The 16,738-nt window shown below is 39.6% G+C and overlaps 1 protein-coding gene across 4 annotated transcripts in view; it reads right to left on the bottom strand.

Annotated features, from left to right (window-relative positions):
• LOC112058435 (mediator of RNA polymerase II transcription subunit 12) overlaps positions 1–15,588 on the bottom strand; it is a 47,137-nt gene extending 31,549 nt beyond the window's left edge. For 3 of the 4 annotated variants that reach the window (XM_052891631.1, XM_024099278.2, XM_052891632.1), the window contains exons 1-19: positions 15,414–15,588; positions 15,104–15,315; positions 14,170–14,329; positions 13,569–13,760; positions 12,377–12,490; positions 11,465–11,566; positions 10,208–10,391; positions 9,187–9,362; positions 8,284–8,651; positions 7,696–7,845; positions 7,098–7,185; positions 5,999–6,144; positions 3,518–3,662; positions 2,494–2,601; positions 2,291–2,440; positions 1,419–1,558; positions 984–1,120; positions 605–687; positions 122–319 (exon numbers count right to left, since the gene is read on the bottom strand). In XM_052891631.1, coding sequence (XP_052747591.1) covers positions 122–319; positions 605–687; positions 984–1,120; positions 1,419–1,558; positions 2,291–2,440; positions 2,494–2,601; positions 3,518–3,662; positions 5,999–6,144; positions 7,098–7,185; positions 7,696–7,845; positions 8,284–8,651; positions 9,187–9,362; positions 10,208–10,391; positions 11,465–11,566; positions 12,377–12,490; positions 13,569–13,760; positions 14,170–14,329; positions 15,104–15,315; positions 15,414–15,420 — 2,860 coding nt within the window. In that variant the 5' untranslated portion in view covers positions 15,421–15,588. The remainder of the gene's footprint in view (positions 1–121; positions 320–604; positions 688–983; positions 1,121–1,418; positions 1,559–2,290; positions 2,441–2,493; positions 2,602–3,517; positions 3,663–5,998; positions 6,145–7,097; positions 7,186–7,695; positions 7,846–8,283; positions 8,652–9,186; positions 9,363–10,207; positions 10,392–11,464; positions 11,567–12,376; positions 12,491–13,568; positions 13,761–14,169; positions 14,330–15,103; positions 15,316–15,413) is intronic. The other variant, XM_024099279.2, reaches the window with a different exon arrangement.
• Between the last annotated feature and the right edge of the window lie 1,150 nt (positions 15,589–16,738).

Below are 16,738 nucleotides of genomic sequence, written 5' to 3'. Positions count from 1 at the left end.
GGAAATATTTAAAATATTAATCGAAGTGCGGGAAGTGCATCGTGTAATGGTAGTGGCGACACCAGTGCTTATGTCCCACTCGCACATATTGCAGGAGAACGAGAGGGGTGATGTTACCAACCTTTGGTCATCTTTTTGACGGCGTGTTTGGCGTCGTCCCTCTGCCGCCCCACGCCGTACAGCAGGATGTGCCGTTGGTTGGCGTCGTGCGGCGTGTGCTCCGGCTCGGTAGGCGGCAGTGGAAAGTGCATCGTGTAGTGGTAGTGACGGGACACTGCGCCAGTGCTGCCGCCGCCTGTTGAACTCGACGAACGCATGCCTGGGCGAAAAGTACTACTTTGTGACCCCTGATTCGTTAGCTCGATGTTTTTCGGATGGTAAAGTTTAATCAAATCTATTAGATTTCAGTATATTTTCCAGTGAAACTTTATTGACTGACAATGACAAAAATATTTCGTAATTTATCTCCTGTAGAATACCATTAAATGTCATACGAGATCTATAATGAACGCAAAAAATGTTTATAATATAAAAAAAATAGATAATTTATTAAGATAAAAAGTCTATTTTGTATTAAACAAAAAGTCAAAAATGTTTCAAATACCTGGTACAGACATGGGCCCCATTCCCATGGACTGCATTCCCGCGATACCCATCCCACTCGCGCCCATCATTGGAGAATTGACACTGTTGGTGAGGACAGACTATTACTAAAGTCCGGCCGCTCAGAAATTGCGTTTCTGACAGGTCGTGAACGAATGGGACAAACACTAATGAGACAAAATACCGAGACAATGTAATTGAATTTGTGTCTCAATCGCTCACGATCAGTCAGAAACGCAATTTCTGTGCGGCCGCACTTTAATTGATCAGCACACTACATATATACTTACATAGATCATTAAATTTAGCAAAATTTTACTTGTGTTACATTAGGCTGATTTTGATAAATGATACATTGTATTAAAAAATATAATCTATACCTATGGGACGTTTCCCCTGGATCTTTGGGACTGTCAGGCGCGTCCATTGAATTCTGCTGGTCTTCTTTTATGTGCTGCAGAAGTTTATCCAAGTCGTCATCTATTTTAGAGTCATCCAAATCCATTCGCACATTCTCCTAAAATTTATAACGTTAAGATAAGCGTTATAACCAGTCGAGACGGAATTTTACGAGGGATTAAAAAAGATGGATATTTTTAACATACGTGAAAACAACAACATTTTATACTATAGGCATGTTACGTCCCTACAAAATCACCGCAAAAAGTGACACTTCCTGAGCACACAACTCGACGTTATAGACAATAATTAAGTATTTTTTGTTTAAATAACTTTCGTTGTTTAACCTTTGTGCGCACTTTCGTCGCGTTAGTGTCATATCTTTAATATTATAAAATCTTTGCGTGAAACTGTACCTCCATTTTGGGTTTGAGATCGATTCCCGCGAAGATGTCGTCGTCCATGTTATGCGTGGTGCCGGTACTCGTGGCCGGCGGCGCGACCGTGTGAGAGCTTGACGTGGAACAAGTTGGTTCCGTGGGGGAAATCAGGTCTCCTACAAATAACAACACAGCAACTTCAATTATGTGTGGTTTTGACTACACTGAAGTAAAAATTCTTTAGCTCTCCCTCTCAACGTTTATAATCATCATCATGTTAGCCAATGGACGTCCACTACAGGACATAGGCCTTTTGTAGGGACTTCCAAACATCACGATACTGAGCCACCTGCATCCAGTGAATCCCTGCGACTCGCTTGATGTCGTCAGTCCACCTGGTGGGTGATCGACCAACATTGTGCTTTCTAGTGCGGGGCCATTTCAGCACCTTGGGACGCTCGTCAGCTCTTCGAACTATGAGCCCAGCCTATTACCACTTTAGCTTCGCGACTCGTTGAGCTATGTCGGTGACTTTGGTTCTTCTGTGGATCTCCTCATTTCTGATTCGAACGTCTGTTCACCTCACCTTATTACACTTTTAGTTTCGTTCACAGGGTTACTCCCAAGTCAAGCGTGGAACAACTTAAGGAAGGAAGATTATTTAAAACCTCTAGAGGAAAAAAGCTCAGAGTATAGTTTTTTTTAATGAAATTTCTTCTTCACATTGAAATCTAAACGGACATCCTAGAGTGACTAATTGACAAATAATTACTGACTAATAACTGAAATTCAAACTCATAATATCTTTATTCATTAAGAACATATGTCCGTTTTAAATCAACGTGACACAATAGTTTGTAAGTAAATCTACGTAATGGACATTAAATAAATGTTTATAAAAGTCTTACCTCTAGATATAAGAGTGCACATATAAGCGTCATGCGAGAAGACATCCCTTCGTATCAATTCACCAAACAAGTGGACCAGATTGGCAAACTGCTGACGATTCCCAGGCGGTGCGTTAGGACTCTCATCTGTGTAAAGGCAATTGACGGATGCTAAGAATGATATGATTATCTCCTAAAATTGTATATTTTTCATTAATTCCTACCTAGAATAGGCGCGTCGTTGTCCAAAAAACGCAGCAGTAAATTTTGAAAAATCGGCGGTCCGTTATAGAGCCCCGTGCCAGAGCTGACGGACTCTTTGTCATCTGAACCTGAAAAAATAATCATGTCACACAAAGTCTAGTTAATGCAGTATAGTGCGCGCGCAACTTTCGGCGCAATTATGTTGCCGGAGTTAGTGATCTCTTTTACCCGCCAAGAGATAGATAAAGATAGACGACACAATGGAGGCACTTTTGATTAGTTCCGATTTTGGCTATGCGCAAAATTATCGTGCGCGCACTTCTAAAATGGTTTGGAGGTTTACCTCGGAATGAGGTTACAATTTATTATATCTCATTCTATGATGAAATTCCTATTGGACTGGGGTTTGATGAAATTAAGTTGAAAAAAAAAGACAATGTGTTTGTTTTGGATTTTTTTCATGTCTCCGCAACGGGGACAAGCTAAGATCGTTGACCATACAGCCATTACGATATTTTTGAAGACTTGATTGGTTTGGATGTACGTTTTCTTGTTTGTAACAGAAAAAAAAATAATACAGCTGTTACATTGGCGAACATTTTGCCCTAGAAGAGTGATAATAAAATGTATTTTCGTTCAAGAAACATACTTTTACTTAGCCAATTAGTTAACCAGATCCTTATTTATACATCTCATTTAAACATCACCATATACTTTTATACGGGGGTATACCTAGGTTCCCTGGGCCGTTGTAGGGCCGATGGGCATTCTCCTTTAGCAGGAAGGTTTAGTTTATAGTTAGTGGACGTCGACTAAGAGCGACTTTTGCGACAAGGTCGGATTAAAGAGGTCTAAGGGCTGACGAAGTCCGGGCGTTTCTTTTCCACAGCCGGTCCGCTCTGACGTCATCGTCTGTTACCTTGATGCTCGTGATGCTGCTGGTGATGGTGCTGCCTCCTGTCGAGCAGCGCCACAGCCGCCATGGCGCGGTGCTCGCCCCAGCGCGCGCCGCACACGGCCCACTCTGACGTCATCGTCTGTTACCTTGATGCTCGTGGTGCTGCTGGTGATGGTGCTGCCTCCTGTCGAGCAGCGCCGCGGCCGCCATGGCGCGGTGCTCGCCCCAGCGCGCGCCGCACACGGCCCACTCGCATAGCACGCGCACTACTGCGTACGAACACGCCCATTCCTGGATATAGCACGGACAAAACTCCTTAGTATAGTTAGGTGTAGTTGTTATAGCTAGGTATTGTTGTAGTTAGATGTAGTTGAGTAGTTAGTTATATTGTATTGTATTTATTTTTATGGCATTTTGATATGCAATTACTTTTATGTTTGACATTTATAATAAAAATTTTAATAAAAAAATACAACCGACTTCAAAACCTAAAAACGTACCCACTAAACTAAAAAGCGAAAAATAACATCATAATATGTTCTACCTGCTGATCAGTATGAAGGCGGTGCTAAGCCGGTGATGTATTAATTCAAGTCATGTGTGAGCCATGTAATGTGGTCTTGTCAGAATGGCTTAAATTAAGACAACACCGGCTAAGCACCGCCTTCATACTGATCAGCAGGTAGAACATATTATGATCTTATTTTTCGCTTTTTAGTTTAGTGGGTACGTTTTTAGGTTTTGAAGTCGGTTGTATTTTTTTATTAAAATTTTTATTATTTTTCCATTTTTAGTGTAAAATTTCATCTCAAACGAATACATCAGACCCCTAATGACAGTCACAACCCATCTTGGTACAAAATTCTCCGCAATACAAATTAATCAAGCCCAAACACAAGGTAGCTACCGTAAACCGTTAAGGGGTTCCCTTAATTGACCTTGGTCTTCATCATCAGACCCCTAATAACAGACACAACTCATCTAGGTAGAAAGTTCTCAGCAATACGAATTAATCAAGGCCAAACACAAGGTAGTTACTGTAAACTGTTAAGGAGTTCCCATAATTGTCCTTGGTCTTCATCACCAAACCCCTAAATGACAGTCACAACCTATCTATGTGGAAAGTTCTCATTAATACAAATTAATCAAGCCCAAACACAAGGTAACTGGTGTAAATCGCTGAGGAGATCCCTCTTCTGTTTTATGGCTCCATCATCAGATCGATTTTAAACCTTCATGAAATTGTAGTGCTTAAAAGTACTAAATGGAAAAGTTTACGAACACACTATACACCCATATAATTTTCGAAAGTTCCCCTCAATTTCTCCAGGATTCCATCATCAGATCTTGACATGATGGCAATGGGACCAAATGGGGACTATACCGTTTCAAACAAAAAAAGAATTTTTGAAATCGGTCCAGGCGTCTTTGAGTAATCGGTGTACATACATAAAAAAAAAAAAAAAAAAAAAATACCGACCGAATTGAGAACCTCCTCCTTTTTGAAGTCGGTTAAAAATATAATTTCTGAACATAATTGTGTCTTTATAAATCGTTGTACGCCAGAAATGGTCAAATACATAATTATCTGTGTATTCTCAACAAATAAATGAATATGAATATGAATAAATGAATAAGTAAAACCTTACTCATGCTTAACTTGGGGAGTATGTTATTGACCGCGTCACGAAAAGTGTAATCGAAATGACATACCATTAAATTTTAAAAGCGCCATCTGTAATAACACTTCTAAACTACGACACAACACACGTAAGCCCAGCACCGTTGCCTTTTAACAGCATAATTGTGATTGACGTGTTAGTCTCCTCCCCCCTGTAAGAACGGAGGGGGGTACGAGCCTCGAGGCTCCGCCTCCTTGCCGGGATGAGTCACGGGGGTTCTCTCTTCCAACACCTCCCGGGGTTGAGGCCTTTCGGCCTAAGGCTTTGGGTTTCGTCAAGTCCGGTGGCTCCCGCGGACTGCGTTTATTCGCTATCCTGCATCGGGGCGGTGTCGGATTCGGTGGGAGTCCCCGTGCGATCTGCGATGTCATCGCTTCCTGCAGGGGCGGTGTCATGTCTGCTGGTTGCGTCGTCGTTTTCGTAGTCGTAAGTACCTGCACCTGCAGGACCTTTTTTTTTTACAATCTCACCTGATGGTAAGTGATGATGCAGTCTAAGATGGAAACGGGCTAACTTGTTAGAAGGAGGATGAAAATCCACACTCCTTTCGGTTTCTACACGACATCATACCGGAACGCTAAATCGCTTGGCGGTACGTCTTTGCCGGTAGGGTGGCAACTAGCCAAGGCCGAAGCCTTCCACCAACCAGACCTGGTCCAATTAAGAAAATCTCAATCTGCCCAGCCGGGGATCAAACCCAGGACCTCCGTTTTGTAAATAATTGCCTTCGAATGTCGAACGCTATTGTGAACTAATAGAAGGCTCCTATTAGTTCACAAGTATGCCGTTAAATGCAATTATACGCTTTTAAAAAAAACACACGCTTTTGTGAAGTAAAGCAAGTCCGACACGAGAGATGGCGCTACTAACCTACTAATTTATAAGTTTCTCTTTCATGTATTATTTTATTTCAGTCGTGTGACCACACTCGTTATTTGTACTCACAGGATCTTTAGGGTCCGGATTCCCATCTTTGTTGGGTGGAGTGCAGTTAGCGAACACTTCCTTATACAGCGTGTCCAGATTGTTGTTCGGATCGACGCGATCAAAGCAATGCCTGTCGAGCGCCTCCAGTACTGCCAGCACTCGCGCTAAGAATAAATAAATACATTTGTGTCTACACTAAAACCAAACTATTTGCAGCATATGTTATTTGTTTGTTTAAATTAAAAATAAGGGTTTAAATCGCTAGTCATACCTAATAATAATTTTTAATAAGTTGTTCCCAAATTAATATGAAGTAGTTAATGTCTTTTGAAAACATTTTCTGCAAAAAATAATTAATAATAATAATTAAAAAAAAATTGGGTATTTCTAATTTGTTCGTTGACAAACATAGCACATCGAGTTTGACTTTAGTATAGCCTCAAAGTAGTCTTAGTTTGTGTTATGGGTATGTTAGCTGATAAAACACATATTAACGTATAAAAAAAATCTCTTCCCGACTTTGTTCCTTCCCTCCTCCTCCCAATGTTACTGGTGGTACATTTTCCTCCCAATGTTACTGGTGGTACATTTTCTAATTTTCGCGAGCCCACCCGAAACACCAGAAGTTCGCTCTTCTTAACATTATACAGAAGGCCATGCTTCTGCGCATATCTCTCACAAATTGTCAGCAGCTTCCGGAGCGCCCTTACTGATGGACTCAACAACACCATGTCGTCAGCATAACTAATATTGTTAACACACTGCCCATCTATTGAGCAGCTGACACCAGCGTTGCCGAGCTCTATAATTAGTTGGTTCATGTAGAGGTTGAAAAGTGCTGGAGACGATAATCCCCCCTGTCTCACTCCACACTCCAACCTGAACTCATCAGAAAGAGTACTCCTCCATTTGACCTGGTTAGTCTAATGGTCATACCAATACTTGAGAATATTGATCACTTCCTGTGGTACTCCCGAGTCAATCAACTTAGACCAAAGTATATTATACCTAACCAGGTCAAAAGCTTTCGAGAGGTCCAGAAAGCAGCGTATACAGGTGTGTGTGTAGGTTATTAAACAATCGAACACAGATAATGCTAAAGTCTTTTAACCCTTACCTTGGGAGCTAGTTTGCCATTTGTCTGTACACCATTTACTCTCCGCCTTTTTACTCCTAGCAGCGATCTCTTGTTCAGCTTCATACACCTACAAGCCGTAAATGTATTGCATAAAATGGAAGGTTAAGATTTTAATAATAATTATGAGGTTCCTCTCTCTGGAGCCCTGACCAACGGTTGTTTGGGCACTCAAATGTCCCGCAGCGGCAGGGTTGATTTTTTTTATAAATTTTTAAAAGTGTTTTGTATTTCATATTTATATTGAAATTGTTAAAAATTAAAAAAAAAGAAACAATAAATAAATGAGACTTAGTATAAAGAAGGTATTTTAATAGCTTTTTCATGTTTGGGTTCCAAGTTGCTCTTTGCTCCGCAGCAATGCTTTGTTAAAGACCCCGTTTGCTCTTTAACGGTGTTTTACGACAGCACGTTTTAGTATGGTTGACAGATATTGTAAGAAAAAGATCTTAACATAAATTTTCTCAGCATGTTTCATTAAATTTACCGACACTCTTGGAGAATATTTCGAAGTCTCACAAACTCAAAACAACATATTATGCGGGATGAAATAGCCGAAATAAGATATATGGACACTTACCACCTTCCTGTGCTCTTCAGTGAGGCTGGAATCCATTTGTGGCATGGGTAGAGCGGAGGGCGGCAGTGGTAGCAAGTCTAGCGGAGAACCCTGCAGGGAGGAACCGCAACCCGACCAAACCATCGCCGCTGGACATTCTATACAGATGATCTGAAATTCCTCGCATCAGTGTCGTAGCGTGCCTTGGAGGGACACTGTATCAAAATTAGTTGGGGGGCCCAACTAATTTAGATACAGTTATATACAAAATATGGTTATGTTGAATGGTGGCATGAGTACTGTCTGTATTTCTGCATTGGGCATAGATCAGCCAGCCAGGCTGATTATTGGCTTGAAAATTGAATCAGCACTTCAGTCATCAGTGGAAGCAATTAGCCACGTTGAAATAATTAAGATTTTTTTGCACTGCAACTCCACTGCCTAAGAGATGGGCACGGCAAAGTAACAAATATGTCACTCGCGGTCAGAGAGTCATACTTATAGGATTTCAGATTCCACTTACGGATTTCAGTCTTGAGTCTATTTTCTAGTCAAGCGCAAACCTTTCTAGCTTTCATGAAAAAATCTTTTGAAAAATATTATTCTTACCTGTAAAACAGTAGCCAGTTGAATAACGACATCTCTATGAAAGGAGCAATTCAATATTTCTCCAAAGCCAACTTGCACTGGGTTCAACGCAGCCGTTATCACTGTATTGAGACTCGGCTTCGTTTCCCGCGGGGGTGACACCCTTTCTTCCTTGACCTGTACGTCCATTGGCTGTTGAGGGTTTGGAGTGCCTAGAGGATTCGGTGTTCCTAAGGAATGGTTTGGGTTGGGAGTTCCTAGGGAATGGTTGGGGTTAGGCGTTCCTTGGTTTTGATCCGCTGGGGTGGCTGAACGTTTTATTTGAGAAACATTTGGTTTGACGTCGCCATTTCCTTCTGTTAATGGTGACATTGGAGCCCCGTTTCCATCTGTAGAATATATTTGATGACTCTTACTTTCCATAATAACCTTTACATACGCATATTGCCGTTTACAAGGCTTTAATAAATGAGATATTGTCAGGATCTACAAATGCAAAGAAACCAAAAAGAAAATAATAATATTCATGTCCAGTTGAAATCTTTACACTCAATAGTTTCGAAGATCTTGTAAGGAATTAATAGATGGTGGATATTATCTTCATAAATGTTGATAAAGCTGCCTTGTTGGATTTCAACCTACTCGTAAAATTTGTAGGAATAAATTTTCATTTGCAGCATAGAGTTTGGTCAGCTGGTTGTGTTTCACCCCTGTGCTTCAAACTGTGACTGTGGCAGTCATTATACAACTGATAAGAAATTGTTTTAGAGTCAAAGACCACCCTAAGAGCGCAAACCTACATTGGAGCAATGTGGTGATTCTAAGCTAAAAATCCTCTCCCAAAAAGAGGGAGGCCTCTGTAATGGGTCATTCAATTAAGCTGATAGTGCTGACTTAGCTATATATGTACTTCATGTTCCATACCACCAATCCTGTCAGTTTTGAACACAGCGGGCTGGTTGAGTGTTCTCAATGTAGTGTCCGATAGAACTGAACAAATAGCGGCCGCCTTCTTCGCGCACGAAGTAGCGAGGCGGCGGGATAAGCCTTCGCAACACACGAACTCGCTCATGTGTTGCAGTGCCAGGGGCAAGAATAGTCTGAAAACGAATATTTATCATTACTAACGACCTTATCATTGCTACCTTACACCCCTTAATGAGGAGATCCACAGAAGAACCAAAGTCATCGTCATAGCTCAACGAGTCGCGAAGCAGAAGTGATAATAGCTGGGGCACATAGTTCGAAGCCGATGGACGTTGGGGTGCTGGAATGGTGACCCCGCACTAGAAAGCGCAGTGTTGGTCGACCCCCCACCAGGTGGACTGACGACATCAAGGAAGTCGCAGGGATTGGCTGGATGCAGGTGGCTCAGTATCGCGATGTTTGGAAGTCACTACAAAAGACCTATGTCCTGCAGTGGACGTTCATCGGCTAATATGATAACTAGCGGACGCCCGCAACGTCCACGTGAAATTCAGTTTTTCGAGTGGATTTTTTGGGATAATAAGTATCCTTTAAGTTGTTTAAAAACATCCTCAATTTTTCAGTGATAGTCCCATTAAATCGGTACAGCCATTTCAAAGATTAGCCTATTCCAATAGCCTTGTTAAACAAAAAGATAGACAGACAAATATTTTGAAAAAGCTTGTTGTTATTTTAGTATAGTGTAAGCACTTGAGAAAACAGTTAAGACACTTCAATTTTATTAATATGAAACCGCAAGGGTCTGTTAAGTCAACAAATAATTGACCCGCGTAGTTTCCAATCTCGCTATAATACGGAGATAACATAGCCGGTTTAGCCTTTTTTACTTGCCATTATAGTAGCTTTTAATAGGTGAAATGAACTTTCAAACCAGTCCAGTAATGTCAGGATATTTAACAGAACCAATTAAATGTTTCCCCTTTATAATATTAGTTTAGAAGATTAGATAAGCGTTTACCTTAAAAGTCCGTCGTCTGCTGATCTTTTGTCCAGCAATTCAATAATCCACGTAAGGAAGTCGTGCCTGTCTAAAAGACCTTCGTCCAACAGGAAACGGGATAACCGGCAACAGTAGTTCCACTGTCTCAATGCTTGCCTCCAGTCTGTGCTTTCTGTTGAATTTGGGGTCGACGAACCTAACCCTGTATTTATTAAAAAACATATAAAAACACTATTCAAAGCGGCTCATTATGATCTTTATCAGCGTATGGACGTCCACTGTAGGTTTAAAAAGTACGCCACAAGATATCCCGTGAAGAGTAAATAACAGTCGATATATATATTGATGATGGCTTTGCCGAAAATATCGCTCGTCTCGTTGTGAAAAGACGAGGGTACATTCACTCTTATCTTGAACATATCTTACACTGTAGGTCGCAAAATAAACCTACGCTGAAAGTGCATTGCAGATAACCAACAAACGTTTAACACATTTTATTCAGATAATTTTGACTAATACTTTATCAAAAAAAAGAATAACCCTCAACTGGTATATTATAGCTTGCCAAATTCGTTCGTAATACGCGGGCCGGGAGGAAGCGATGTCCTGCTCGCATGTTTTTATACCTGCGCAGTACTTCCCTCTGCCCCCCGCGCGCTCGACTTTACACCCACGCAGTCCGTTCCCCCCGTCGCCCGCATATCATGGGAGTGTCATCAAGAACTTGCCAAGCTATAAGTATTGTACAGCTTACAAAATATAAAGCATATATGTATGTACGAGTATATAAAGCAATAATAGAGGGTTAGATAAATTCCTTAAATGCACAGACAAAATAATAGAAAACATAAGAAACTAACATAAATGTGTATGCAAACAAGACACTGATAATAATTGGTGTCAAAGAAAACAGATAGTGCAGTAAATTAACTTGTAGTCAATAAGGTAAGTATGATAGTAAGCCATGTGAAAACCAGCTGCGATTCCGATGGTGATAAGAGGAGTAGCCAAAAGTTAATATTGAAAAAACAAATTGTGGACTATGTGTAGTGGAATTTCCAAAATTCTGCTATATGTTAACAGACCCACCCTCGCAGTTGATCTCCATTAGGCTGCAAAGCAAAGCAAATGTACAAGTTTTGGCTCAAGGAGTTCATGAAAAGCCTGGCCTAGCCTTGTTGGTCTAGTGGTTAGGTAGGTTTGGATCTAGGCCTGGGTTGGGCTATAAATAAATAATAATCTGGTAGGCTGATATTGATGTTAATTATTCTTTACCACTAGAATTGCCAGGCGAATGCATTGAATTTGGTACAGTCGAGTTTGGGGTTGAGCCTCCTGGTGGGTTTCCTGATGAATTGTGACTTGGGGTGCCTTGACCTATAAAATGAAGAGATGGTTATTAGTATGAACAGGCTCTTGTGGACAAAGAACCTGAAATAACTAGACATTTTGACCATCCTTAAAATTTGTCAGCATATGCTCATACTCATACATATTTTGGACTGTGGCTTTTGGAAGGTAGGTTTCAGGGGCTCGACCCTTGGTCAAGCTTAAAGCATATCTATACTTATAATAAAAATGTAAGGTCCATTCTGTACATTGAAGATGTTTTAAAAATTTTAGTACTAAAGTGTTCACCACTTTAGTGCCAAGTTTCATTTTAATTAAGGGTTGAAAGTTTGTACAGAAAGTCCTTAATTTTTCAAGTTACAATTGGAAAAAATTGGTACTACAAAAAAATACTAGAAATAATGTCTTTCAATTCTGTCTGTCTGGATCTGTCATTCACATACATTTTCTTAGTTTTCCAAGCGTTACTGTTTGTACAAAAAAAAATCGACGTGTCACATGCCTACAGGCCCTGGATCCTTGTAACCTACTTTTTATCTTGGAAGCTGCCTTCCAAAGCTACCTCAGTCCAAACACCATAATTGGTTAACATACTTACATATGTAAGTAACAGTGGTACGGTATGGTAGGAGCATAGGCTAACAAACTTTCAGCCATTTTATCAATCATCAAATCAGGTATGTCTGAATATCTCAGGCTCTTTTTCTAATAAGAGACTTTCCCATAAATGTTGATGATAATCACCATTAATGTTTGATGACAATGACCATGTTTGATGAATGGTGAACCGACATTCAATCTTTATTGCAATATAGAGTATTCATAATTTTACTTTACCTGATTGTGAAGGAGGTGTTTTGTCTGATATGTTTCCTAGCACGGAGCTTTGGTAGTATTCAGCTAGCTTAGGTATTTGGTCTTTGAGGAACTTAATCAGTGTTGTTGTCCATTCTGTACGAGTATAAATAAAGTGAAGACTGAGGTAGATTATTAAACTGGTTTTTCTTGTTTATCTATAGCTTGGCAACTTCGTTCGTAACACTCCCGATATTGCGCGTGGGGCGGGGGGCGTGTAGCGATGAATGAAAAACGCACGATTTCACACCCCCGCAGGCTTTCCGCCCGTCGCCCGCATATCAAGGTAGTGTTATCAATGAACTTGCCAGACTACAGCAAAATATAGTATGTAACTACAATTTTTTTTATTTTCATCATAATAAGCAATAACCTATTTATGTATCTGTTAGCACTATCATTCAGAGATTTATCTGGTAACTATCCTTTGCTGCAGATTCTATGTGATTACAAATTTTTTTTTTTACTGTTTAGTATATGCTCTATAAAAATTACTAGCAGACCCAGTCAAGATTTACTTTGACTTTTTTTGACCTCTGCTTACAATTCCAGTGGGTGTGGGTTCAGAATCTGGTCCGGGGCATGCACCTCCAACTTTTCATTTGTGTGCATATTAAGAAATTAAATATCACATGTCTCAAACAGTGAAGGAAAAACATAATGAGGAAATCTGCATACCAGAGAATTTTCTCAATTCTCTGCATGTGTGAAGTCTGCCAATCTGCATTGGACCAGCGTGGTGGACTATTGGCCTAACCCCTCTCTATCTAAGAGGAGACGGCCTCCGTGGCGCAGTGGTATGCGCGGTGGATTTACAAGACGGAGGTCCTGGGTTTGATCCCCGGCTGGGTTGATTAAGATTTTCTTAATTGGTCCAGGTCTGGCTGGTGGGAGGCTTCAGCCGTGGCTAGTTACCACCCTACCAACAAAGACGTACCGCCAAGCGATTTAGCGTTCCGGTAAGATGTCGTGTAGAAACCGAAAGGAGTGTGGATTTTCATCCTCCTCCTAAAACAAGTTAGCCCGCTTCCATCTTAGACTGCATCATCACTTACCATCAGGTGAGATTGTAGTCAAAGGTTAACTTGTACAGAATAAAAAAAAAAAGGAGACTCGAGCTCAGCAGTGAGCCAAATATGGGTTGATAATGATGATGATGAAATATTAAACATACCTGTTGTAGGATCAGAAAGCTGCCTTTTCTTAATCTTAGCCTCTGACACAGCTACAGTGTAAGCTGAACTCAGTTTGATAAACCAAGTCGCTCGTGGCATTGCCACCTGATACTCTGTCAATGTTATAAATATCTCCTCCTTTTTATTAAAATTTGGTGCCTTCTTTGCGAGTTGAGATAAAGGTTTGTTTCCTAAAACAATAATGATGTAATTATAAAATATACAGATACAAAAGTTCTTGAGGTGGTGCATATTGTGAGGGGCTGACCACCGGTTGCTTGGACACTCAAATGTACCGCAGTGGGAGGGTTGATTTTTTTTTTTATATAAATTTCTAATAGTGTTTTGTATTATATTTTACATCATTAACATTGTTAAAAATTAAAAAAGGACAAATGAATGAGACAAATATATACCCTACTAATATTATAAACGCGAAAGTTTGTATGTTTGGATGTTTGTTACTCTTTAATGCCACCACTACTGAATTGATTGGGCTGAAATTTGGATGAAAACAGATTTTACTCTGGTTTAATAGGCTACTCTTTTTCCCGAAAAAATCGGGAAAAAGCTCCTATATACAGAGACCTCCATACTTACCAGCTAAGTCTTTGAACCAAGCTTCAATTTGAGGCTTTGTACGTGCAGTGGCAGGCCAGAAGTTGTCCTTCGGGTTCACCTGTTGCCTCTTCCTACCACAGTCAGGTAATGTGTTTAATTCTTCTTTTTTAGATAGAATGCCAGAAAAGAATTGTCCAATCTACAAAATTCAACACATTAAATTACTTTTTTTTATATTCTAACTTTCAGGAATTAGTGATAGCCTAAGTATGGCCTCAAAAGCTCGTCAACATCTTCACATGAAAGGGGTCAATGGTAAATATTTTTTAATTTCTTTGCATGTATAATTTCCATCATTACACAGTAAGGCTGGGTAATTTTTTAATTTCTTTGCATGTATAATTTCCATCATTACACAGTAAGGCTGGGTAATTTTTTAATTTCTTTGCATGTATAATTTCCATCATTACACAGTAAGTATATCTGATCTTTATGATCAAATATAGAGGAATAAGGAATAATAAACAAATTCTTGATCTTGCTGAATCAAAGCTTGATTTATCTGTAAAAATTTATTTTGTTTATTAGTTTTGAAATTATTCTATTTCTAGATTATTACACACTCAGAATTTATTACACTAAAATTTCTTTAACTTAGAAAATAAGCTGGTAAATGTGTAATTGGGTTACAAAAAGTGTAATCGGGCGATGCAAACAGATGTTGAGAGGAAGAGTTAAAGAAGTTTTACTTCAGTTGTATGGTTTATAGAGAACTGGTTTTTTTATATGTACTGGGAGTAGTTGAGGGTGGATGTGGACACCTATTTACCACCTCACCCTGACACCCATCCTCCATGCAGAGCGATATCAAAGCCTGACCAACAGGAGCATCATACTGCTCCAATGCCTTATTTTTCAACCTGTTGATTCAAACGCCAATTATTGTTGGTGCTGCTCAAAAATCAGAACTCACCTTAGATGTAGAATAGCTGCAGTTCCTCGCTGTGCCAAATTCATCGCTGGACTGTGGTGTTGTTGTGAATCCATGTTTGACGTTGGCAGACGTGAGCTCGTCTTCCTTTTGTCTCGGCTCTTGAGGGTACACGTCAGGTGGACCTAGTCGAGGCCGCTTCAAAGGCCGTTTCTCATACATAATCCCCATCGTGTCAGACAAAATGGATTTGTCTGTGCAAATCACAAAAATTTATATCACTCGAAAACGATCTTACGTTAACACTTTACAAGGGAACATCATAGTTCAAGTCGATACCACCAGCGCTTACCTTTCATTTAGAAATTAAAGGATACTTATGTAAACATCTCTATTTTTGCTATGATATCGCATAGAATATTAACATTTCGTCTAGTAAAATTGGGACGAAATCAATAAAATTAAAAGTAAAAACAATATCAATAAATAATAATTGCCACCACAGACCAGGAGACCACCTACAGACACAGAGTAGAGTAGAGATAGAGATACTTTAGATAAGATACATAGATAATAGTGTCAAAGAGAGATACGTAGTATCTATTAATCTGTGAGTAGAGCACAAAACTCAGACCAATTATAGAAGGACCTGTATTGCACTCGTAGTCACGAACAAAATTGTCTGACTGTCTGTCATTTTCCGAGTAAAACGACCTTAGATTTGGTATAAGTTAGAAGTTTTTGCCCGTTTTTTACATATTTCAATTACACAAAAAGGTATTTTAACGGAGCTCTTTAACCAACGAACACGATTCCAACTATTTAACATCGACTCTATAGAGACAGTTTTTATAATCGCATTAGATCGTTAATCATATACTTTGACAGATAAGTATCGTCTAGCGAGGCAGGTTCTATACAATAATTGGTCTGACAATACAAAAACAAAATTGACCATAGAGTACGAAGTCATCAGCTGATTAGCGCCATCTTTGGAGCAGAGATCGACATATACCGCTGAAAATATATGAATACTCGTAGACTATAAAATATAGCGCCATCTATAGAGAAGTGTCCGAACGAAGGAGGCATATGCAGTATTGTACTGAGATTGAAATGTACCGAGTGATTACACCCCGAAAGTGACTTTATTGTAATACGGTAAATAGGGTACCCGGTAGAGATGAGTCGTACTCGCTAAAACGCGTACTGAGTATTACGAGTACGAGTACCCCGAGAGAAGCGTTCCAAAGACTAGCTCCACGAGTATTTAGAAGTACGAGCCATCCATTAGGACCTAAATACTCAGTGGCCAGCGATTTTACATCATATTATCTGATAGTAAGCGTACATTAATTTCAACCGAGGTCTACATAGTCATTTGGACCAGTGGTATGTTCGCAAGGTACAACAAACTTGGAATCCTGAGTTCGATCCCGGGTAATAGAAAATCATTTTTGTCTTTTTATTTTGTTTTTCTCAATTGGTTTCTTCAACTATTTTTCGTTTTTGTAATCCACAAAAAAAAAGAAAAAAATTTGCAAACAAAAATATTTCAGTCATTAATTTCAAAATTTCAATTTAATTTTATTATTTAGTTATTTCTTTCAATATTACCTCATAATACTGTCGGGTTACATTAACTTGTTACTTTAGCGGATAAATAATCATACTAAA

Source organism: Bicyclus anynana, chromosome 4, assembly GCF_947172395.1.
Source record: "Bicyclus anynana chromosome 4, ilBicAnyn1.1, whole genome shotgun sequence".
In the NCBI taxonomy this organism is placed as follows: domain Eukaryota; kingdom Metazoa; phylum Arthropoda; class Insecta; order Lepidoptera; family Nymphalidae; genus Bicyclus; species Bicyclus anynana.
The sequence above is the reverse complement of the archived record's forward strand: the minus strand, read 5'-3'. Positions and strand labels throughout refer to the sequence as shown.